General features: G+C 34.3%; 1 protein-coding gene across 1 annotated transcript; it reads right to left on the bottom strand.

Annotated features, from left to right (window-relative positions):
- Window positions 1-2,451: 2,451 nt before the first annotated feature.
- Window positions 2,452-26,677, bottom strand: kkv (hyaluronan synthase-like protein kkv). Its single transcript, XM_018543882.1, has 20 exons — window positions 26,282-26,677; window positions 18,011-18,124; window positions 17,439-17,689; window positions 16,894-17,187; window positions 16,059-16,265; window positions 15,260-15,604; window positions 13,901-14,292; window positions 13,435-13,702; window positions 13,050-13,312; window positions 12,353-12,563; window positions 11,887-12,134; window positions 11,505-11,697; window positions 11,135-11,289; window positions 10,345-10,650; window positions 8,624-8,871; window positions 7,598-7,907; window positions 6,737-6,913; window positions 3,671-3,844; window positions 3,289-3,517; window positions 2,452-2,918 (listed from the first exon to the last, which is right to left on the bottom strand). Exons 2-20 carry the CDS (start codon window positions 18,121-18,123, stop codon window positions 2,551-2,553), a joined length of 4,752 nt encoding a protein of 1,583 aa, XP_018399384.1. The 5' UTR covers window position 18,124; window positions 26,282-26,677; the 3' UTR covers window positions 2,452-2,550.

Raw genomic sequence — 26,677 nt, 5'->3', positions numbered from 1 at the left:
CTCTCTCTCTCTCTCTCTCTCTCTCTCTCTCTCTCTCTCTCTGTGTGTATGTGTTTGAATTATTTAAATAAAAAAAAAGATTGAGCAGTTATTTAATATTATTTATTATTTTAAAATAAAAAAATTTTCTGAGTTATATTTCTAATTTAATATTTTGAGTTTTTGAAATCTCAGGAACAACGTTTCATATTATTTAATATTTATTACAAATACGTTTCAAAAAGAAATGACCAGTAGAGCTAAGGTACAGAGCTATACCTATCTACACGAGCCATGGTGAGATGAGCGGTGACTGTTCGCTCTTTACCCGTGTGAAGCTGGCCTCCCAGTATTAAAAAATTGATTCTTTTCTTCATGCATTTGTTTGCTGATCATTTATTCACGAATTCTCAGTTGGAATTTTCGTTTGCTCACCCTTAGTTCAAAAGATTTATTAGCAAACTAACGATGAGCAAACGAATGCATGAAGAAAAAAAATCTTTTTTTTAATTCTCGATACCAAAACTTAATTTTCTTGTATCTTTTAAATTAAGGGTGAGCAAACGACAATCGATTGATTGTCTGTCTTTATTCGTCTAACGGATCGATAATAATGGACTTAGGGAAGATTCGAACCAAAAAATCATGGACATTACCGACACGATCGTGGACATTGGCTACATAGTTCAATGGCCACGTTTTGTGGACATAGAGGCGCATATGAATTTTTCGAAAAGTATTAGTGCTTTGTGTGTTTTTTCAATTATTAATATTATGATACTATAAATGAAGCTGGATAGTTTTGTAGCATAATATAAACAGATAATAGATATAATAGAAAAATATAATGTCTATTAAGCTGGCACAGCCACTTCAGCACAATCAATCGCGACCAATAACACATTTTTTAAAACTATTTTTTTGCTAATTTTTTGCTCTATTCCCGATTTTTTTGCTCCAGCCGATTCGTTAAAACCCATGGCTGTGCTAGATTAAGACTAAAGTTAGCACAGCCACAAAGAAAAATAGCAGCAAATGAAAAATGAAGTACGTATTCTTGAAGGGCTATTTTTTTGCTAATTTTTTGCTCTATTCTCAATTTTTTTATTCACCGTTCATGTAAAAAAATGCGACCCACAGTGTGGCTGTGCTGGCTCGCGTACAAGAGTAAAGTACATTAAAGCAATTAATTGCCGGAATCATTTTGGTCTCAAAATGTTTGTAGAATTATTTGCTCTAAGAATGTCCAGAATCCGATTTTTTTGCTCATCGTTTAAAAAGCTTAATAGACATAAAAATGTATAATTTCTACTTATTTTGATCAAACACGAGATGAATAATATCAAGACGCAATACTGTTTGAATGAAATTTATTTAAATTCTTCTATAACGTCTGTCATTATTACTATTAATATTATTACTATTTCTATTACTTTATTATTATTCTTATACACACATAATCCTGAATATGCACGTGCAATTTACATACATACATACGCAATATACGCATTCATGCACCCATTCGCAAGGTTTTACTTTAAATATCGGTCTTATCACATATATAAAAAAAATCGGAGCGAGTAAGCGTAATCATCGCGATTATCGGCGCGATAAATCACCACCGATTTATCTAATAGTGACAATACAAAAATTAGATTCGCTTCTTTTAACTGCCTTTTTTATATTATATATTTTTGCTGCATTTAAGAGGAATGAAAGTATGTATTTAAATCTCCCGACATTTCGAAGAAGAAAACAATACAGAAAAATATACAGAGAATGCAGTTAAAAGAAGAAAAGGTAACATACTTTTAATGCAACGTTACGTATTTCTTTATGGATCTCGAACGATCAAAAATGAGATAATAATGACAAGAAAGAGCATAATGAGCGGAGTGATGGAAATAGAAGAAATATGTGTAAGATATCTATGCGAGAAAACGTGAAAGGAATGCGTGAAAATAAAACGCTTCGATTCGCTAAATTCGTGCAGCTCTTTCTTTTCGTATTAATAAAAATATTTCGTTGTGTAGATATAGTTAACGGATCGTCAAAAATGTTAAAAAAAAACTTCCGCATGATCTTATTGGTGATAACTTGAAGAACTCATTTCCAAATTGTCTTAAATATCTTAAAAAAAACTTACACACCGATTCTCACCACACTTCCCGAGTAAGTCATCGATCCACTCAAACATCTTCCACCTTTTGTCGTTTCTTGGAATTCATATCGAAAAGAGGAAGACCGAGAGGAAACCGCAATCCAAGGAACACAAAAATCAATAAAAATGACCTTATTTTAATTCTTAACGTCATAATAAACAACTAAATTTTATTACAAAAAAATCATCATTTTGACTTTTTTGATCAAAATAAAGTCATTTCAACTTTCTTTTAACTTGATGTGTTCCCTAGGAAGAAGCGCGATGAAACCTTCGATATTATTACTGCAATATTAGAAATTCTACTCGGGAACAGTATCAGACTCAGCAATGAGCTCTTCGATATAAATAAATTTGTCAGATAAATAAATTCTTCGTTAATTTATCGTAGCAACAAGGGATGGACGCAGTCACACGTTGGAGTTCGCCTCTCGCCACGTGACCTGATTGCCGCCGAGATTCTGCAGCCGCAGGCTGTTGACGGGGCTGTCGTCGCCCTCGTAGCCGGCGTTCACGTGGCCCGTCCCGGACGTCGCAGCCGGGTGTCCCTCGAACACATCCTTTACAGATATCTGACTACTGCGGGATGGCCGGCCCTGAATCCCTAGAGGGTTGCCCGCTACGCCGTAGATGTTGTTCGCGCCCAGGGTCTGCATCTGCGACTTCCGGCGCATCGCCATTATGCTGTTGCGTCTGCCCTCGAACGCTTTGAATGCTTCCCGTCGCGTCGACATATTCCTCGACAGGCCTGGAACGAGGATTTTTCGAAAATTTTCGACTACCTATCGTTATAATTTGAAGCTTTTCCTACAAAATTGTTTTTAAAAAATGTTCCTACGATTTTTTGTCTCTATGTTATTCTCAAGTTAAATAAAGAAGCAAACTGATCTTGATTATCAGATTTTGGTTATAGTGGGTTGGAAAAAGGTCCTTTTATGTATATAATATAACATGTAAGTATGTAGGAAATTACAACTAACATGTATGTACAACATTACATGTAACTTTACTGGGTTCTCTTTCGAGTTTCTTTTTTTTAGAAAGCTCCAGTCTTTAGGGGTTAAAGATGTATTATTAATATACATTTGAAATTTTCTTTTATATCTTATTTTATCTGTTTTAAAGGTCATACTTCGTCTCTTGCTTACCTGCGCCCTCATTCATGCTGAAGAAACGTTGTCTGAAGGCCACGTCGAGCGTGTTGATCGCCTGTGTCTTCCTACGACTTTTCTCCAGGTTTCGTATCGTTTTTCGTCTACCGGGCCCACTACCGCTACCTTCCTCGTAATCACCTTCTATTCCGTCCAGCCTCTGGAGGTCTCTCACTATGTCGACCGCGTGTTTCGACAACAAAGCTTCCTCGGAGAGATCCTTCGTCTGCGAAGATCATTAAGCATACATGTGAAGCAGCCCAAGGAGTATCAAGTTGTTGCAACAAGAAGTTCGTCGTTTTTATTAAGTAAAATGTAAGTTGATAAACTCTTTTGCAACAATTTGGCCAGATATAATGCATATAATTTTATAAGAAACGCGTATGCGCACCTTCTTGCAACAGTCTAAGCTGGTGCTGGCCAAAATGTGGGCCAATGTTCCGAATCGATGGAACAACATGGCGGTGAACTGTATGACCAATATCAACGCGAAGAAGAAGACAAACACGAGACCGATCGGCTCAAGTTGTAAGTACTCCTTCATGATGTGCACCTGCAAAATCGCACGTGTGTAGAATACGTTGCGATACGCAACGAAGCATTATTTTTGAGAAGCAATGCCTGTGACAATCGAAATCGAGTAGATCTGCCTATTTAATTAAAAAATTTTAAAACTTTAATATTTTATTTAATTTGTAAGAAACTTTGAAAATTTAACTTATTAATGTAATATAATAGTAATTTCGATAACAATTGAATCAGGTAATTTTGGTAATTTTTTAAATTAATTAAAAAAATTTTAAGAATAAGTTAATTTCAGCTGATTATTTTCTCGCCATTTGTAATAAACTTTACTTTAAATTATGGAATTATCGACAAAAAACGGTAATAATCGATCGATTGCCATCAGAAATTGTTTCTTGATAAGAGCGTGCATCGATTAAAAACAATTAAATATAAGGACAGGTCGTTAGCAGTTAAGATATCCGTAATCATCAATGGTTTTCGTGCGTGTTAAGATTAACACACTTATGTACACACATATACAAAATATGTACACAGACTTATGAACGACGTAAGACGGGCTCGGTTGAACCCCCGATGAGAAGACACTGAAAGCAACCATCGCGTTACGCGTACGTTAGTGGTGCTCGTCCGCTGCCACAATTGGCAATATGGTGCATGGTCAAAGTTAGGCACAACAAACGAGAGAAGAGACGCAGATCCGAGGTTTTGTAAAACCTCGGCTCTAAGAGTCTGAGATCCCAAGACTCTTACACAGAGAGACAAATTCATTCTCTTTGGTACTCAATTTTATAAATAAAAATTATAATTATGGAATAATATTAATTTTTTAATAATTTTTAATAAGACACTCTTCAACTTTTGATTAGAGCAAAAGTATCAATTTTTTAATAATGGTTACAATTTTACATGATAGTAATTAATACTAATAATTTTAGGCATTATTTAATTTAGATAATAAAATGAAAAATTATTAACTTTTAGATACCACATAAAATAAAAGAGTAAAATTATTATTTTCTCACAAAATCGAGAATTGAAGAATTATTTCTACCTAAAAATTATTAGTATTAACTCTTCCGAGATAAACAGGTCTCTCGATGTCCGTCTCTACTTTTACATTAATATGTAATTAAATTAATGTGGATTAATTTAATTTCATAAATCAATCTCGTATAATTTTGGTGAGAAGGGACAAACAGGAGAATGTTATTGTGACATTAATCTCTGGATATTTCTAGTCGGGATCACTAGAAATTATCTCCCACGTCATTCCATTCCATTCGACCTAGGTGAGGGTGAGGTACCTGTGCGTAAGAATATTAATTGGAGACTTTCCACGTGCTGTCAAACGAGCTAGTTGGGTTAATGACATAAAAATGTATGTATATATATTGAATTAGGTGCAACGTCATCACCGAGGTACAGTGCTCGCCCTCAACACGTCAGGATGCTCAGGTAATTCAATAAACTGATATTTTCGAGATACTTAAAATATTCACAAACATTCTAAAGCTTCGAAATTTGAATTTTTTTAAATTAAAAATTCTAAATAAAGAACCAATAAAGTATTTTTAGAAAACTTAAGCAACATGATTTTTAGCAAACTTTTATTATTATTATTACGATTTTTATTAATCTTTCAATTAATTTGATTATTAATTAATTAATGAATTACTTATTGGTTATTTTATTAGGAATTATAATTTTAACAATGCTAATATAATTGTAATAATAGACATAATTTAATAATCTCTTATTGAGTATTTGATAATTTTGACAAGTTTTATTTGCAAGATTCAGTCCTATAATAAAAGAAAAAACTCTCTCTAAGAAATTATCATCCGGGCGTATCGAAGGCGATTTTAACGAAACATTCTGTGTACGGGACACCACCATGGCACCGACTTAATCCTTTCCCTGATGCTTGATCATCGGATACCTCCGAGGTCTCTTCGACGTAGGTGATGTTGGTCTTGACGCCAAGCGGCCAGACAACGTGTAGCTGATCCTTGTTCAGCTGTAGCAAGAATACGATCAGAACGAACAACGCATTGAACATTAGAAACGCGAACACGCTCTTGTTGCGTAGCTCTATCAGATCGGCGGCGATGCGGGCCTGTTGCGTGTGCGTGGAGAGAAATGCGACAGAAACAGAAAAAAAGAGACGGCACAAGATTAGAATAGTAAGTATAAAAGACTCCGTCGATCAGTCCATCGATCCATCGATCTTTCGTTATCTCACTTAACGATCCGTTCGATCACGCGATCGTTCATTTAATTGTTTCGCAAATCTTACTCTCAAACGCCTTTTTGGTATGGCATATCCGGCCTTTTGCTTCTCAAAGCTTTTCTAATACTTTTTTCATTGTTTCCCACACAGTATAAAATATTTATGTGAATCATTGTTTGATATATTTCAGAAATATTTTGTAAACATTTGTGTGTGTGTAAACATTTTAACACATTTTACAAAAATATTTTAGAAATACTGTAAACAAATATTTTGTTAGAAAAAAAATATTAAAAAAATTTTAATTTCCTGGACATGTGTGTGTTTGAATTTTTAAAAAATTCATAAAAATCTTCTGAAATATTTCAAATCTTGCAATAAAATTTTTTGAAAATATTTCTAAAATATTTCATGCCGTGGGGATTATTTTTTTATTAATAAAAATATATATACTTGCTGATATTATTTAATGTTCTCAGCTTGATTAAAAAATCTTTTTATAAAATATATTTATATTTTTATAATTGAATTAGGTAGGATATGCTATACACTAGTGTCTTTTTCGTAGTGAGGCATTTAAGGAGTTAACGAATAAATTTAAATTGAAGTACAAGTTTGTATCGTTCATGTTCTGTTTGAGATAAAGCCGTGATCGAGGATGCGAGACGCCGACGGAGCTGGTTTTACCTCCATGGTAGTATGGTCATATGTGACGTTCGTCTTGATACCGAATGGCCACTTGATGTGCAACAAGTCTTTGTTCAATTGTAGCAGAAAGACGATCAGGACGAAGAGGGCGTTCATCATAAAAAACGCAAAGACACTCTGGTCGCGTAGGTCCTTTAGATTTTTAGCGATTCGTGCCTGATCAGAGCAGCATGGCGTATATTAATTCAAATAGATGAAAAATGCGTAATAAATAAATACTCTCTGCGAAACATAAAAATTTTAACTCAAGGAGCAAGCTTTCAATTTGGTCCAAATCGATTTAATTATTCTTCTTCAATTTTTATTTTTATTTTATAATATTTTGATCAAATTGTTTAATTTAATTGTTTACTTGCACAACTATCAAAGGCAAATAAGTGAAGCGAATAATTTGAAATTTTGATTTTTCAAAAACTGAACAATCGTGTCTTTCAATCAATAGGAATTAGTAATGTGAATCAAATTGATTTAAGTAAATGCGTCACAAAGGTAAATTTCTTAAACTTATTTTTTCATCCTTGATCAACAACTTGCAGTAACAAAGACATATCGCAGATTTTATTCTAAAAATAAAAAATCATCCTGGCTCAAAAAAAAATTTATTCTACTGTATCGTAAAATTAATTAACACATGAATTATATTAATTATATATACTTTTTTATAAAAATTTTCTTGACTGTTACAAATAAAAAACATAAAATGGTAAAAATTGACTGAATTTCCAAAATTAACAATTAAAAAATAATCTTTAGGAAATAAATTCTAATAAATTTTTTCGCATATTTTTCCATAGAAATCAAGAGAAGATTGAATAAATCTCCAGTGTGTTGTCGTGTTACCTTCTCCGCTTTGTCGTCATCGATTGGGTAGAGGTATTTTTCTAACAAATCCTTCCAGAACTGCTCCTCCTGCATCGACAGCACGTCTACCTCGCCCTTCTTCAGGCCCTCATCGGTTAGCCAGTACGGTCTCGAGAGGAAGTTGCTGCCATCACGATTACCCTCGGTATTCTGACTGGTCACCGTCTCCGTCTCACTGCCCTCCTCGTCCTCGGGATCCTCGCCGATGGCACGTAGATGATCGGCGGTACGTGAACCCACGGAAGAGGCTCTCTTTCGTCCGGAAGCGTGACTGTGAGGATCCACCGCTCTGTAAATAAAGATCACAAAATTGATTCTGATAGAAATTTCATTTTTGAACAGTAATTAGTTCTGTCTGTAGTAAGTGAACAAGATTACTTATTACAATCTTAATCAAGAGAATATTGCTTGTAGTTACTCTGAACAAAGAATGCGCAAAATCTGAATCCATTGAACAAAAACAGGACACTAAATAAACCATGCAGTATATACCATATATTTTAATTAGTAATAATTTATTAATATTAAACAATATCTAGGCTGTCTACACAAATTTAGTATAATGACGTAATGATTCGTATATACTGAAAAAAGAGTATTAAATTTTAATAAATATTTGTTTGAATAGTTCTAAATAAATATTACTAAGTATATATTATTTATTTAATACAAAAACCATTAATTTGATCTAACTATTTTAGTGAATATTATTTAGTATGTGTATATGTTTATTCAGTATACTATTCAAGGAAATATGTATTAAGATTTAGTAAATTTTTTCAGTGTTGAATAAAAAAGATATTTTTTATCTGCTTTTCATAAAGAATTGATGTTTTCTAACGTTAGTTTACAAGCGTTACTTGCACAATTCTAAATCTTTCTCACTTCGTAATTTGCCTTTCACTTTTGCGAGATCTCTCTAAAGAAATCATTTTACGCCTGACTCTATAATTTTCGATAATCTTCCGTCAATTCAAATGCCTTCGTACGCAGTTTCTTTCTTACCTCTCGATAGTCTCGAGCCTCTTGCCGAGCTGCTCGAGCGATTCAGCGATTGCTACGAGTTGTTGTTTCTCGGCTGATGGTTTTCCATGGGTGCATAGCAAGCACTTGAACAAGCCAGCTAACGATATCTCGATGGAACCCTGATCGTCGTCGTTAGTACCCGCACCGTTTTGTAGGAAGCCAAGCAAGGACTTCTGCTTGGCCTTACGCTTCGCTTCCTCTGCTTCTCGCTTCTCTTGCTCAAGTTCCTGAATCGCACGAACGATCATGATAAACTTACGGAAACTCGGTCCTTACTCGCCGTGCGTTTCTCATTAAGTTGTACGAGATTAAATTAGTCGAATATATAATACATCAGTAGAATATATTAATAAACTAAAGCAACGATCCACTAACGATTTGCCTTTAAGAAGAATATTTCATTACGAGAAGAAAGTGAATATTTCACTTTCTTTAAAGAGTAAAATCTCAAGGACTAAAAATTGAGTCACTTTTTTAAAATTGTCTTAATTTTCGCTTTTCACAATGAAATTCCACTTCAAAGACTTAAGACAGTAACTTAAAATTTTCGACACATCTTAGTTGTATTTTTCTAACAGGTTAAAGTATAAAATTATTTATAAAAATATTAAAAAGCATAAAATATTCTAGCATGTATGTACAAAGCTGTGAAAGTCGACAGGAACATTCAAATTAGTACAGATCTAATTGAAATTAGTAAACGGAGCGAGATTAATTACCACGTTTCTCTTCTTCGTTACAATTTCCCGCGTGCCCCATGAAATGTTGTTGAGATTGCAGAGTGAATATATGATTAATAGCACGTACATCGAGGGCACCGCCAGGTAATAGATCGGACCGTGCAGCAGGCAATTGATTTCGTACGGGTGCAAGAGGCCCGCGATCACGAATTCGCCCACCGTGAGGAACAGAAACCACGCATTTGGCGACATCACGCTCTCCTGCACGATGTTTATCGCGAGTGCAATGATTGCCGCGATCATCATGATCGCGTATATAGTGCTGATCGTAGCGGCTACCATCACCTATCATCAAGGACCGCCAACCTTTTTTGCGTTAGTCGCCTTCAGTTCTGAGTTAAGCAAAGCTAAAGCTGAAGCGTGACTTTCTTACGACGAAGTGAATGTGAGCGGGTTCATTTGACGAGAGAATCTCGATAGAATTCTTCTTGTCTCCAGAGCAGAGCATCATCTGGTTTTGTACATCGAAGAATATATTAAAGTTGTTTCAAATATTAAAAGTAAGATAATAGATCAATTTATTTGTAAACGATATTAAATATTAACTGAAAAATATAATAAATATTGAACTAGAAATTGTAAGATTCATGTAAAAATAATTTCACTGAACACGGCCTTATTGTTTGTGTTAAAAAAATTTTTTTAAATAAATTTAGACTTTTAATTGTTATTAACTCAGAAATTATTCTTATTTTGCACAACAACTTGTAGTTTTCATGATGAAAATGAATTAGAAACATGAGATGTTAAATAGTTTTCATAACGGTGGCTGATGTTATATGTATATCTCCCTAAAAAAATATTAAAATAACAAAGTGAGAATCCAAAAACCTAAACCTTCACCATTTCAAAGATCCATTCACCATAGATACACTCCTATTTATATATTATAGTTACGACTCAGTGTCAAAGTAAAAAAATTAATTTAAAAAATGGAAAAAAGGATCGACACTGACGAACCTTCTTAGTCTTTTTCGTTTGGACCTCCCTGGTACCCCAGGTTACAACATTAAGATTGATGATGGAGTACAGTATGAGGAGCAAATACATAGACGGAATGGATAACAAGTATATGATGCCAGGCACGATGCACCAAAATTCTTGCGGGTGTAGGCAGGCTGCTATGAAGAATGAGCTCGACAATGATATTAAGAAGATCGCCGAGGGCGAGCCTATGCCGTCCTCGCCGAGCTGTAGGGCAGTACCTACGATCACCGCCATCATGATCATCGCGTACGCCGTCGACAGGATCTGGGCGCATAAAAGCTGAAAACCACCCACATTTAATTCCTTCCCGTTTCATATTTAAAAGTATCTTTCGAACGGATTCGACCCAAGGAACACACAAAAGTCAACAAGTATCGAAAGGATTTTATTTCGATTTTTAAAATTAACACACAGTCAGTTTTTGTAATAAAAATCATCATTTTGATTTTCGAAATGATATCAAATAAAGTCAAAATATAAAATCGAAATAAAGTCGTTTTGACTTTCTGTTGACTTAGTGTATATCTTGAAAAATAGTTCGTCAAATGCTGTACGGAAAATGAATCGACACTGCGTGAGAAAATATATTATTATTATGGTATTATTATGCGATACATTATAATTAAGAATTTTGGTTCTAATGAAAGTGAATTCCGCGAGCGAAAGACGATCACAAAATGCGCGACAAAAAGCGGATATGTACGCGGACATGTGTACACAGACGCGATAGATCATAAAGGATGATATGGGATGATATACTTACCTGTATGTTCGATTTGCACGTGAAACAGACGATCATGAAGAACAAGATAGGAATGATGTTGTAATAGAAGCTGGTCCAGTTGTCGATTTTGAAGGCAGCCACGAAGGCACCCACCAACATGAGAAAGATCGTACCGGGTCCCAATATTGTACCACCTGTTTTAATTAAAATACAAAATCATTTTAACTGATGTACTTTTTAAATTAATAAAAATAAAGGGCTACGAGCCTTAAAATTATTATAACTTAATAAAATGAATGATATGTAATGACAACCATTTCTATAAATAACAATAACAAACAGACGTTGATACACTTTTCAATTACAAAATCCAAAGTATTTTTATATCCCAATTGAGAGAAGCACTTGCCCATCAATAAGATTTGATACGAAATGTAAGGCAGTGAGATATTATCGTTGATTTTGATCGTGCGTTTCGCGTCCATTAGCAGATCCATAATGTTTGCGATGGTGGAAGGCACCCAACGACGTCGTTGATTATAGAACTCGTTAAATCTTTCCGGTGCGTGGGTATAAGCATCACTCGCTGCAGAATATTCCACCTAGAGTGCAAATTGTAAAAAATAAGAAAACTTTTAATTCAAACAAATAATTACATTGATATAATAAAATTGTTATAAAGAGATAAAATAAAATAATAATAATAATGATGATGATGATGATAAATCAATTATACAATAATATCAGTCACAGGGTGAAATTGTCATGTAGTGACAACGATTAGTGCATACCCTGTAACCTCGTTGCAACAACAACGTGCACAGCCAACGATCTTCTCCTTGATCGTACTGCACATAATGCCTCGCCTCGTCGGACTTAGTCGTATATTTTTTCATCACGTTGTCATCCATTAATGCTTTACCACGAAACAGTGAGAAGCATCCGGGACTGCAGAGCACGCAGCCGATCATGTGTTCGGTGGCCTTTTGCAGCCAGTGACCGATCGCGTACTCGAACATTTGATACCACACCATAGGTCCTGGGACATTTGCGAAACATCTTGTTTGTGATCGTTCGTGATTGCAATATTTGAATAAATGTATCGTTTCTTATTGGATCAATCGTGGGCGTAAGCATGGTGTAAAGATATACGTATATATCTTATTTATACCACGTACACGAAGTTAGTTTTTGTACGATTGATATATTTAATTACAACTGAGACAAACAGCTTCAAGTGTTAAAAGAATGACTTACCGGAACCAACCGGATGAATGCGACCACAAGCGGCGCCCAGATTCTTATTCTTCTTCATGAGATCCACGAGGAGTTTCACTGCCGCCGGTTGAAAGTCGATATCACCGTCGAGTGTCAACAGAAACGTATTCTCGGCAATGACTTCCTTGCGATCGACACTGATCGGTAATTCCATTAGCCGATGACCCAATAGGTAATACATATACATCACCTATTTTGGGAATTAAATATTTGTTTATAAGGAAATTTCTATAATAATATTTGTAACTTTTAAGTAAGTAGATGAAGTGCTGAGGAGAGAGACATCTCAAAAGAATTTATTATTATAGTTATATTTTCTAATATATGGAATAAAATTTACATTATTTATACTGTTGTGAGATAGAAAAATAATAAAAATAATAAACTTTAAGACTTTTGTAATATTCTTCACTTTCCTTTTCCACAACAAAAAAAAATTTTTTATTATAAAATAACTATGCATGGAGTGCTATGATCATTAATTTATTTACTTAAACACACTAATAGTGTCAAGTGAAAATCAAAATGACTTTATTTTGACATTATAAAAGTCAAAATGGTGGTTTTTATTACAAAATTTGTTGTTGAGAATTAAAATAAAAAGTCGTTTTGATTCATGTTATATTAAATCAAATTTTTTTTCTTATATTAAATTTTTACTCTGAACTGGCTTTACCTGACTCCATCTTTTCCTGTGTCGAATTTTGCTCTTATCCTTCAGATGGGCAATCATCTTCGTCTTTCCGGGAAGAGTCCATACCAACCGACCACCATACGGAGTCGGGTACTTCTTAGGCGCTCTCACATGCATCCTCGTTTTATGTACATCCGACGCGGCTTCGTCCAATGTGCTGACCAGCAATTTCACGAACCTGTTCACCTGTGACTCGTTCTCGTCATGGTCGGACAACTCGAACGCGTCGTCAAAGAATATGTGAGCTGGAGGAACAAATTTCCACATATCACGCAAAGAACGATAGACATTTCACAATTTTAATAGAAAAGTGATACATCTTTAAATTTGAAAATATTTAAATAATGAGAACCAGCATATTACTCACTTTCAAATTCGTAGTAATCAGGATCGACCACCTTGAGGTACTTCTGAGCGACGCGCCGGGCACACTGGTCCTCATCCAGGCGCAGGATACTCTTCAAGAACTCCATCATCTCCTCCTTGTTCTCGTGCCACATGGTAGCGCAAGCGTAGATCCTAGTTACATGATCGCTGCTCTTCACCGCGGATGGAGGCGTGGTTGAACCGTCCGTCTGCTCATAGATCGTCTCGTAGTCGCCGTCACCTTTCTCCTTCTCTATTTCAGCTAGATCCTATCGATCGAATCGAATCGATTATTTTAAGAACTAATTCTCAAATTAACTATGATTTTATATTTTTATCTAGGTAATCCTTATTTAAGATTCTTAAGATCCAAAAGATTGTTTAAGAACTAAGAAATTGAAGAATTAACGTTAATTTATTTTATTTTGCAAATTTTATTCAAAGTCATTCTAACTAAAGACTCTTACTTCGACTTTGACTTCCGGCTGATCGTCTCTTCTCCGATTGAGGCCCATCGACTGGTCGATCAGCAGAGAGTCGTACATCGGCACAACGAAGAGCTTCTCCGTGGCCGCGAGACGCTCGCATTTGGGCGTCCAGATATGCAGAGTGATCCAGGTCTGCGACAACAGCCACAGCAACCACACCCAGGCATACTGCTTTGACACGAAGTCGTTGAGGAAGTTTGGCAGTGGTGACTCGTAAAATAAATAATCCGGTAAGGTGCCATGGAAGAAACATGGATCGTTGTTGCGAAGGCCACATGCGGCGATCAGAAGCGAGATCGACACTGGTATCGTGAGATTCACCGGAAACGCGTAGCTGAAGCCTTGGATCAGAATCTTGCACGCAAACTTGCCTGGATGATGGAACGGTGTGTTAAACATAATTAATTAAAAAATATCTTAAATAAATTCATTGAAAGAACTCTTGTTTAATTATAGGGTTGGAGAAAAAATTCTGCGGTTTTTGTTAGCTCAAAACTATATACATGCATAATATCTCCGTTAAAAATGAACAAAATTTAAATTAAAAAAAAAAAAAAATATTTTTAAGCTTGAAATCTCTATTTTCAAAAGGTTTTTACCGCAGAACTTTTCCTCCAATAATAGGTAGTTAACTGCGTTGTACTCTTATTAGCCTGTATTTTTCCATGTTATCTTAATTGTAAAAGTTTCTTTTATATGTTTTAATGTAACATGATTTTATTTGAATATTTTGTATTAAATTGATTTAATTCATGTTTAACATTTCTCAGGCTGCGTTCCACTTGGAGCTCGCAACACGTTCATTTCATCCTTGTTGTTTATTAAATATTAAACTAGGATAAATAATACTCTCTAGCGTTGTGAAGGCTAAGTAGAACACTTGGTGTCAAAATAAAACAGTTTATACTATATACATATATGAATAAGTAATAATTAACATAAGAAATTTTAAATTGTAAATTTAAAAATAAATAAACAATATGTGTTAATTTAACATATTATTAATTTCACACAATTTTATTAAACGTATTACAAATATATTAATTTTAGCAAGAAATTATGCTTCTACGATTGTTTCAAAATTGTGCCAGTGTTTTTATTAATATTTTACATGATATTTGTATTATTTCTTAACATATTTGTTTTGTTTTAAATTAATAAAAATTAGGGTGGACTGTTTGGAATATGTGATATAAATATAATACAAATTTCTCAACTGTAAAGCTTGTATACTTTTACAACAGCCGTGATAATAAGTCGTAAGTTTTATTATTATTTTTAGGATTATTATTCTTATCTTTCCCCAAGTTATAAGCTTCAAATTCACGATTCACTCACCAAATATGTAGGCGAAGTAAGCGCCAGCAATTTGCAACAGCAGGACATAAATGGCCGTGTTAAAGTCGGCATTAACGATCTCGGTGATGTCGCCCGTCAGAATCTCCGAGAGATCGGGTAAACTGCCGCTATTTATCGACTTGATGGATGTAACGGTGATCTTATGTTCGCCGAAGGCACTACTGAACATGGAAAAGAGATGCCCGACATTCTCTCCTTTGATATGCAGTATCAATATCGAGCTGATGAAGAAAGCCACGATCTTCCAGACGGACACCAACATGTAGGTGAAGTAACGCGTCAATCGCATCTCCTTCTTCACTCTGCCGAGCGATCTGATTAAACCTGAGAGAAGAAATTATGCAGAAATATAGAGGAAGAGTTGTTTGTGTGAGTCAATCACGATATGATTTGAATTTAATGTAATTTAATTTTATAAGATTTTTTATTTAAAATTATAGGAAATCTTACAAATCCTAAAGAATTTTAGATTTTATATATATGTATAAAAAATTCTGAAAAAGATGTAGACTTTCTTGGAACTTCTAAAGTATTTCAATTTATATAAAAACCTGATAAATTTTCTAAAAATAATAAATTATTCAAAAGTTCTAAAATTTATATAAAAATACTGAAAAATTATACAAAAAATTTTTCCCAGGACAATTATTTAATTCATTACAGAAACTCAGTATTCTACAAAAGATTTAATAACTTTTTTCTTCTTCTTATAATGTAATTTTAATTTGAAATAAAAAGATTTGAATCATAAAAGAACTGCTATTAGAGAACTGCTCACCGATCCTGCTCTGCATAGAGACGTAATTTTCCCACCAGCCGCAGGAGACGAGAATTAGCGTAATGGGAATCAGCCATAAGGATCGTCTTGAGCTGTCCAGGAAGGGCCAAAGGACGAAGCTAGTTGCTTGTGCGGCCAGAGCGGCGATATCGACGAGAACGAGGACGAATCGTTTGGAGTCTTTACTTTTATTACGAGAAAGTAGGCCTGCGAATGCACGTAGCGTGTTTCACTTCACCTATTCTCGTGTAATCACTACTTTCATGATTATTCGCTGCGGCAATACGGAACCGTAGAAAAATCGAGCGCGAAAGTCGGGCGATCGCAATTGAAAGTATAAGCTCATGTCCGCATTTTTTAAACTGATAGCCTAAATAATATATATGTAATATACTGTTTTTTATAATTAATTATATTAACGCTTTCTATATATTAATATAAAAAATAATGCAATAGGTTAGATTGTTATTTAATTATTTTGTTTAATACTTCCTTTCTTGCTTTTTTAGCATTTTCTTATTATTTCACTTATGTATTATAATTCTTTATATTCATGATTTTGCTAAAATATCTCAAAATTTAGTTGGTTCTGAAAATATAATTGTATCTGGACCACAAAGATAATTACTTAGAGTACTCACGAACTATTTAATACTAGAATGTTAAAACGTTTTGTAACATATTGCTTGAGATTCCAACGCAATATTTGAATTGTTTAACAAAATTATATTCAGATTTGTACCTAAAACTTTAGATACATAAAAAAAAAAGATTCTTTCCGTATGCATTCTAAGCTCAACGAGATAAAATCGAGTGAAAATTGGAATCAAATTACCGAGCAATCCGGGAACGAAGCATACGCAGTTGGTCAGCATCGCTCCTTTTACGACGTCCAGTTCCGGCAGCACCGCCAGGAACATCAAGGCCAGGCCCACCACGTGAAACGTCTCCATGATGGAAACCACAAGAAGGTGTAACGATTGTGGCTTCTTCCATGACTTGAAGATACACATGCGAATGCTGCGTACCAGCGTGCCGAACTCCGGCACTGTGAAGGCGATTATTATACACCATATCCAAGCGATCCTCTCCTCCTCGGGCAGTGTTACTATGTATTGGTTCTCTCGGTCTGCAAGAAGACATTGCGATGATAATTATTAGGATTAACATAATTATGGGATGTTAAGAATACATATTTATTATACTCTCTCTTTTTCTACTACTTTTTTGTAATCATTCATTTAAAAGTAAAATTATAGTTTGTAATACATAATCTTTAGTTCAAGCTGATTGGAATTGGATTATTTTATTTTATTCAATCGGATGACACAAATTAAATTTTTACGCCAGGAAAAGGAGATATATATATTTAAGGCTCACCTAATTGCCTGTTGCAGTAGAGTATTTTTCTGTCTTGTCGCAGCTGCGACGTCATGAAGAGAATAGTGCCCTTGGCAACTACACCGCTTCCCAACACTATAACGAAAACAAGCAGGTAGACGATGACCTTGATCACCTGCACCATCCTCTCCAGACATTTCTGGTTTGCCATGGAATCCGAGTTCGAGTCGGTTTTCATTGGCGGGTTCCGGAACACGTCCCATCCTTTTGTCTCGACAATCGTGCGTTGGCTACATTCGAAAATAATAGATTAATTAAAACATCATTAATTAACAAATAAACATTTACGATCAATATTAAATTTCTTATTCCTTTAAACCTTCTCGAGAGAAGAACGGAGAGATTTCATGCTTCTTAAATTGAGTAATCGAATGTAACTTTAAGTAAATTACAAATATTTCAATAAGTAACTATTGAGGAAAATTGAAAATTAAAGGAAATCTTTTTATCTCTTTGCGTTTCGGTTTTCTAATTTATTCAATTTTATTTTATCCTTAAAATGTTGGATCCTAGAGAGAAGGAATCATTAACGATGATGAAACCTGTCGTACCTTCCGTCATAGTCCTGAGTCACAGGAGTGCTTTCACCGTCCGAAAAATCATCCGGGCCGGACACCATGCCACCTCCCGGTATTATGCCATTCTGATGCTGATTCTTCGCCATTCTACAAATTAACAATTTGTTTCTACCTTAATTTCCAGTTCTCTTATTTTTAAATAAATAAAGCAATAGTCATTACGCGGAGAGTTAGGATTGTGTACAAAACTTTTTTGCTGCAAGCCTTTGGAAACTGTAAGAATCAAGGATCGAAAAGCCAAATCATCAATATTTAAGTATTTTAATTAAAATCATGGACTTATACAAAAAATTATATTTTCAAATTTATATAAAAATTAATATAAAATATATAAAATTTAGAGAAAAGTGTATTAAAATATCGATATTTAATATGTAAAGCTACTAATTATATGTATTTTTCTTTAGATAAAAAAATTACTGATTATAAATCAAATTTTCCGCATCTTCTTAAAAATTGTATAATAAATAACACAATCCTTTATCTGACTCACAATTGTAAAATCAGATTGATATTATATATTTACAATGATGCTAAATTAAATTTATGATAAAATGCAAACTGAAAATGAAATTCAATTAAAAATTCTTCTGACAATTCTTCGAACAAACAAATTTTTATATATTTTTCACAGCTGCTGTGACTTATGTCGGCCTTCAACTTCTTTTATCCTTGAGTTTACGGTTCACGAGCCTTTATTGCTCAACAACAATTTTATTATTTTGCTTTATTAAACAACTGTATTTTCTTTCCTTCGTTCACGCGTTATTAGCCTCGACCATAATCCAGCGAGAGCTAATTAATCGCTAATCTATCATTAATCAATTCAAATCACCGCGATCTGCGCGCGCGATCTCATAACTTTCAACATACAGTACCTATTTCTATTACTGTGTCTGTTCTATTGGTGTACCTTTCTATTACAAGTTTTAAGTTTGTTCTAAATTGAAAACGTATTATGAGACTTCATTGAAATTGTAATAAGTATGATTAAAACAATGATTTATGCAATATTAATTCAAACAATTAATTTCTATCCATTGTATGTTTTAGTATATGTTAAAATGAGTGAAATGCAGTAGGCACACAAATTGGAGGGGACATTAATAGGCCTATCGCCCTTTGCAGGAGCTATGAGGACACTAATGAGGACAAAAACATTGTCTTTATTTTTAAAACATTATAAAACATTAACATATTTAGATTTAAAAAATATTACAAGAGAAAGAAATAATGGAAGAACCGATATTGATTTCAAGCGGACAAAATTAAAGGTTCAATATTTAATAATTAATTCAGTAATGAGCAAGTTTACTTAAAGGTACATTAACAGGGACGCAGTTACCCTACGGTGACCTAACGAACTTGGCGTTTATCGAGGCGTCATCGCGCACATTCGCGCATTTATCTCTCCTCAACATCTAGCACACGTCCCCCCGCAGGGCCCCGATCGACGGGGCTCTGCCTGCGGTACGGCGGGGGCGCACGTATCTTTGTTCGGCGCGGGAGAGAGATCCGGGGTTTCTGGTTCCTGGACTACGGCTGAAAGTGAAAGGGAAACGAAACGAACGACGTGGCAGATAACGTAGCAAGGACGTCCACTGTAACTCGGCGGGCTACGCCGTCGTCGTTCCGCGGCCGTTGTCGCCCTCGAGGCCGCGCCGCGGATATCCCTCGAGCGGCTCCCCCTGCGCACCCCCTGGCCCCCCCGTGACGTTCTTAAAAATCCGTCGGCGCCGCTTGACTAGTTCCTACATGTCCACCTTCCTGGCCTTTTCTTTTCCGCACTCTTTCATCCTCTCTCCTTCGTTCTCGCGTTTTTTTGTCTACGTCTCTCGATAAGAAGACGCGACGCGTCGCGGGTCGTAACCGCGGAATGTGCTTCGCGAAAGAAAAGAGAGGTCCGTGAAACGAGAAGTACTTCAGCTCGATTACATTCGCTAATAATTAATTTAATTAATTAAACGCTCAATAACTATTGTACTATTCATCGATCAAATTTTTTACATTACTGTGTTCAATTAGTGTGAAATTAAATTGATAATTAACTATTACTATAACTATAATATTGAATTAATTATTAACATGTTATTATATATATAATATATAATTAATACATTATTAATAAATAACTTATGGCATGATTGGCATAAATTAATTTTTTTACAATCTGCAAAGAAAATTTAAATTTAAAAGGTCTGGAAAATATTCTGTCAATATTGAAAAACTTACTGATCATTTCTGACTGATTTTTCTTTTTCTTTTAGAATTCTCCCCGAGAGTGTCGAAACTGTGAGGAGGCCCCGCGTACCGTTAGCTACCAATTCGGAATAATAAGTTTCTGGGACAATGCACGCGATCGAGTGCGACGAACTGTCATTGCGAAAGGAAATGCGGTTGATCGAAAACAGCTGGCAGTTGAGAGCTAAGTTTCTAAATCAGTTAGCTCTGATTGTGAGTGGATTACGATACAAGCTTTGCGTTTAAGGATTATAATAAAAGACTTATCAAAATAAAAGATAGACTTGCCAATAATGAATCGTGAGCATTCGTTTATTAAGACTAATGAAACATTTGTTTAATAAACTATCGAAGATAATGAAGAATTCGAATCAAAGTTCAATTGGAGGAGATAATAGCAAATTTATAAAAAAAGTAAGGTAAGAAAGGAAAGACCATCTGTTTAATAAAAAACTGTTTAATAAAAATCTATTTATTGATTGGGATGTAATAGAGATTAGATTAGAAAAAGATTTTGGAAAATTTTTTTAGTTATTATGTTTAATAGATATCAATATATTTCATAAAAGATTAATATTTCTACATTTGAATATGTCCACATCATTGCAAGTCATAAATTTTCTTAGACATAAAATTTAAATGTTATCAATATTTTATGAAATTTCTGCATCTATTTTTATAAATATATTCATATAATTGCAAGTCATGAATTTTTTCAGTTATTAAATCCAACAATTATTAATATTTTATGAAAAATTAGTACTTCTATATGAATTCTTGTAGATATATCCTCAAATACAGGTCACAAACTTTATGCGAGATTTCGTTAGGTATATAATTTGATAAATGGGAAAGGAATAAATAAACCTCTTGTCTGACAAGAGGTTTATTTATCTATTGCAGATCTTCCATCGAACTTTCGACGAGACAGGATATGCAGCGGACTATCACGTACGAGTAGATCGTCAAAGAATTTCGCTTTGCGAGTGTAAGCGTGAATCACATGCGCTGAAGGGAGCCAGAGTTCTCGGAGGAACGCGAGGTCAGGAGGAAAGGAACGACCTTGCCATGGGAGAGAATATATTTTGAGAATGGATTTTAACGCGACGATCGGCAGCCGGATCCAGTTCATCGTCCTCGATCGTGAACAAATCTTTTTCCCAGGTCCTCTCATCGCACGACGTTTCTTCGCCGAGAAAAGGGATCCTAGCAAATATATATCTACGATTTCTCACCGATTACGTGTATACATATATAGGATGCATTTTAAAGTAAATCGGTATCGATATTGTACATCGGTCGCTCGAGAGATTCGTATACGAATAGTATATAAAAAGTATACGATAAATATACTTACCTTTCTCTCGTGACTAAAATTCTCTAATCGCGCAATTGCATTTCTTTGTTCGTCTTATTGTTTTTACTTAGGCCGCGGTTTTGGATTCCCAGACAACAAAAAGTGTCTAAAATGGGATCATAAGACGTTATTTTGTATTGTTTAAGTTATATTTCAAATCCAAATTGGATATAATTATATCATGTATTCGATTGATTAAGTATTTTTACACAATATAAAGAACATTTTGTATTTATGTAGAAAACAGTCCACTTGTCAGTCGAGTCTTGTTAAAATTATGTGTTAAATATTTGATATATTTTAGTGTTAATTTAATATAATGTGATAACGTTATTTAAATATATTGTATAGCGTTAAATTTATACTCAACATTTCTTGTCAAAATAACACCATTTAGAAGTAAGTAAATAAATAACATAACAATGTGATTTAAAACGTATATATGCTAAGAGAGAGAGATAAGTGAATGAAATACCATACGTGTTAATTTAATATAAATTTTAATTTTGTTGAAAAAATATTCTTTTACATCTATTTATTTTTATCTGTATAGATATAGATTTTAATTATTAGATAAATTGAATTTAATTTCCGCGTTGTATTATTCTAAAAAGTTTTAGTCCGTGATTTCGCAAGCATCCTTTTCGCGGTTAATTCTTTGTTTCGCACAATCATATCTTGTTATACAATGTCAACATAAATCAACAAGAAGTTACCTAAATTTATTCTAGTTGTCGAACTAATTTTAAATTTATACTCAAAGCTTTTACTCGAAGAATTTCCGTTTTTAAACATTGGTCTTTTTTTCAGCACAGCCAAGAGATTTCACTTTGGATAATTACATTTCATCAAGTTGTTCGTATAGATGTGTGTCATTTAATAATTAAAACACATTCACGATTTTTCATTGACAATACCGATTAATAAAGTTTCGTTGATTTATCCAAAAATTATGTTTGTACACGTTTCAATTATTACTAGAATTATACAATTTGGATTGAGCGTCGCGGGGAGGGGAAGTCTTACCTCGTAATCTCTCGAAAGGTTTGCGATCGAACACTCGAGCGTATTTTTCGCCAAAACGCAGTTCGATCCGTTGCGCTATTTTCTAAATTCCCCTCACTACGCAATCGCGGCAACTCGCTCGCAACTCCGCGAAATCGCGCGAAACTCTCCAACAACGGTGGCAGTATATCCCGCCTCATAATGCACTTACTTTCTCTTCTTTTCTGCGTGTTGTGCCATAAGGAACGGTAACGAAATTCAACTTCTGCGACAGCTCCCGCGCGATGCGATCGTCTCAAATCCGCGAGAGCGCAGGAAGTGAAAAGAAAAGCGGAGAAAGATTTCCCGCGGCTCTCCTCGCGAAAGGATCCCGGTGATTATATCGATCTATTATGTGCTCATATCACACATGTTCGCAGATTTTTCACACCATGAATCGACCGAGCAATTTTGACAACTGAGTGGGCAGTGATATCGACGACAATGACAAACTCCCATTGCGTATAATACGTACAACCAATTCTCTGGTCTAGATATCGCGTGATAATGTATCTCTCGATACGCGAAAGAAAAATTAATAAATGAGGAAAACCGGAAGAGACTTATTATCGAGGGGGTAACCACTATCTGAAATATTGTCCCACAGATTACATGATTTCATTTAATTTTATATAATTTTATTTGATGACAAATAATTTTCCTCACTATATATGCGGTCATTTGGTAAAATTAACGATTTTATCTAATATTACACAATTATTTCTTGTAATTGTCGAATTATATATCGAAATTTTGTACAAATTTTATAATGATTTCAGGGACTCTGTCCCACGATTACATTAAGTGATTACCCCCTCGCTTATTATCGAGAATTCGCTCTTTGTTGATATCATAGCATTGCATCGACTTTCTTTTAACTCGGAAGTAGACCGGACTTATTGTTAGTCCATTCGTATTACAATACCATGTAAAGTAACGTCTGGAGGTGCTAATACGCTTTGCGATTGATTTATGACATCTTACTGTTCTTAGATCTGAGACAGTCTTTATTGTAAATATGATTGTATATTTATTTATTATAAATAAGTATAAATTTATTTATTATAAATAAGTTAAATAAAATGAGTAGTTAAGTGAAAAATATTATGTCGTTTACACAACTATCATATACCCATAATTTATTTAAATTTAAAGCATAAATATTAAAAAGTACACAATATGTCATTAAAATACAATTATATGTCTATGCATTTTTAAGAACAAGTAATTGTTCTTGAAAAAGTAGACATATATATGTCGCAGTCTTTTTACGAAATCAGCCTTTTCGGAAAAAGACTGCGGCATATACTATATCAACACGTTTCCATTTGCAGAGACTGTACGAGTGATACGCCTTAATCTTTGACAATGAAAGGGATCACGGTGGATAGTTGGCAATGACGCTCGACACAATAACGTCATTAATAATTTTCTGAGTAAAATCTCATAAAAATCATCACGCGTTCGATGACAACCTCGATAAGGTATTTCACCATTGAAGACGCGCTTCCTGGTTACGTTATCGCGCGTCTTTGTCACCGGCTATCGATGCGATCGTGAGATCCGACACGGCGGAATCGACGGATCACCACGCGCAATTGCACTCGGGGATCGGCGATAGTGAAAGTAACGGGCGCAAGGTCATGCCGTTCCATAAATATGCAATTATCACCCGCCCGGAGCCGCGGTCTCTCGCAATGCCCCGTCACGGGGATTCGCACGCCGCCCCCTTACTCATCTTCCAAGACGATCAATGAAGTTCTAAGAGTAAATACGAGACCGTTTCGACACACGGCACGTTTCCATTACGGTATTGTTTCTTGAGCCCTTTCATCATTATCTTTCCGGAACACTTCTTAAAGAGGTTCGATTAGATACAGTATACAACGAGAAGAAAATATCTTAATTAAAAAAAAAATTTCTTTGCTTGTATTAAAAAAAATTATTTCTTTGAAATTAAGATATTTTTTCACAGTGTATATATAAATATATAACATATTAATATTTACATTTTAAACAAATATACATATGAGGATTATGCTTATAATACTGTATTTTTTTTAATATCTTATTTTTATAATCTCTGTTTACTTTATTTATTATTTTTATTATTATAAACTAAAATTTGAAAAAAAATAATAAAGATCTATACATATATAATATATATATAAATGTTTTGTATAAGTATTTTAAGAATTCAAAAAACTTATGTGTAAAGTTTTATTGCGATTCACCGATTGGTTACAAAGATTTAAAACAAATAAATATTTTGTCTATTTACTGGACAATTTTAATTTCTGTATCGCAATATAACTTGACGTATACTTATCATTTTAAATAAAAAAGAATCAAAATTTCCGTCAATATTTTATAATTTCCATACATATTTCTATTATAGAGCGCAGATTAAAAGAATATTCTATTTATTTATTAAAATTATTAAAACATAGATTTGTTCTAATATTAATAAATCTAATGACACAACTTTCTCGTTTCAATTATGCAATCTTGTTCGTTATAATATTATTACGTCTTTGTCTCCTGACACAGTCGAGCGCGCAAAGTTCTCATTCATATAAGCTTTTAGATCCTAGATGACCTACACAAACACCGAGCTATTTTTTAGTATGTTATAAAATGTAATTCAATTAGTTTTATCCCTAATTTATTCTCGATTGCCGATTCTGTATCTTGTGTGAAATCTCGGAAACATCGAAATTTCAGGCCTTCCGTATGGAAACTGTGGACGCATAGTTTTCGCGTAACAGCGTAAAGGGGGCACGCAACAAAACTACTTTCATTTCTGCTCGCGGCGATTAATAAGTAGGAAGTTAACCCAGTAAAGCCGTGATTATGGCGTAAAGAATCTTGGTTAAATCATAATTCTATATTTTCTACAGTTCACGGTTTAATTACAGAATTATCAAGTCTTTAATAATCCGAGAAATTTGAAGACATGGAGAATCCTTGAAAGACTTTCAATTTACTAGAATGGAGAGCCGTAGTTATAATATAAGCAATATCAATCAAATCGCGACGGGTATTTCTATATTTTCTAAAAAAAAACTTTTAGATTAAAATACTAAATTTTTTAAAATCAAGTAACGAATGATTTTAGATATTTGGAGTTGCAAGAAATCTTTGGAAAACTCTAAGCCGTTAAAAAAATACGAGGTCATAAAAATCTATATAATTTTATCAAACCTATCTTAAAAATATTTTAAAATAACTTCTGAATGTAATTATCTTCTTCGGAGAAAGAAATCCTACATTATTATATATAAAACATCAAATTCTGCGGTAAATTTAAAAGAAAACTATCTCTGTTATCAAAATATTCTTTATATATCTAATGAAATAAATAAAATGAGCTAGCAGTTTTAAAACGTATAATGATAATATGTATTAATAATAAATAATAATTCAGAATAGAGCGCGAAATAAAATTTCCTCCTAAAAAGGGAATATTGGCTATTAATGATTAATAAGCACAGCAGCTGCTAATTGAGACTCAATGACGCTCAAGTGTTAGTAAACATGAAGCTGGCGCTGATGCGGTAATTGCTGAAAAGACAGAAGGGGAACAATAAGTAGCTCCATACTTGCTTGATTGGGCAACTCGCTTTCTACTGAATCCTTATCCTCGATATCTTCTCGACGTGGGTGATCATAGTCGACGGATGAAACCGAAGGGCCGCATCCGTTTCCTGGGTCCACTTCACTGGGATGCTCGAATCGATCGATGAAGCCTGATCTGAGTTTCACTGTAGTTTCGCACGCTCTCTCTCTCTCTCTCTCTCTTTCTCTTTTCTTCTCTCTTCTCTCACTTGTGCAATATCCGTTTACATTAATCGCGAACAACGTGGGTGCCGTGAATGTCACCTGGTACTTCGGACAGCGAGAAAATTTTCGCGAAGACGACGACGACGATGACGACGGCGACGAGATCGCGCAAGATCGCCGAGATCGGTCAGGTGAAAGCGAAGTAGAGGTGAACG

Source organism: Cyphomyrmex costatus, unplaced genomic scaffold (assembly GCF_001594065.2).
Source record: "Cyphomyrmex costatus isolate MS0001 unplaced genomic scaffold, Ccosl1.0 scaffold408, whole genome shotgun sequence".
In the NCBI taxonomy this organism is placed as follows: domain Eukaryota; kingdom Metazoa; phylum Arthropoda; class Insecta; order Hymenoptera; family Formicidae; genus Cyphomyrmex; species Cyphomyrmex costatus.
Note: the sequence above shows the minus strand (reverse complement) of the source record. Positions and strands in the feature narration are given on the sequence as shown.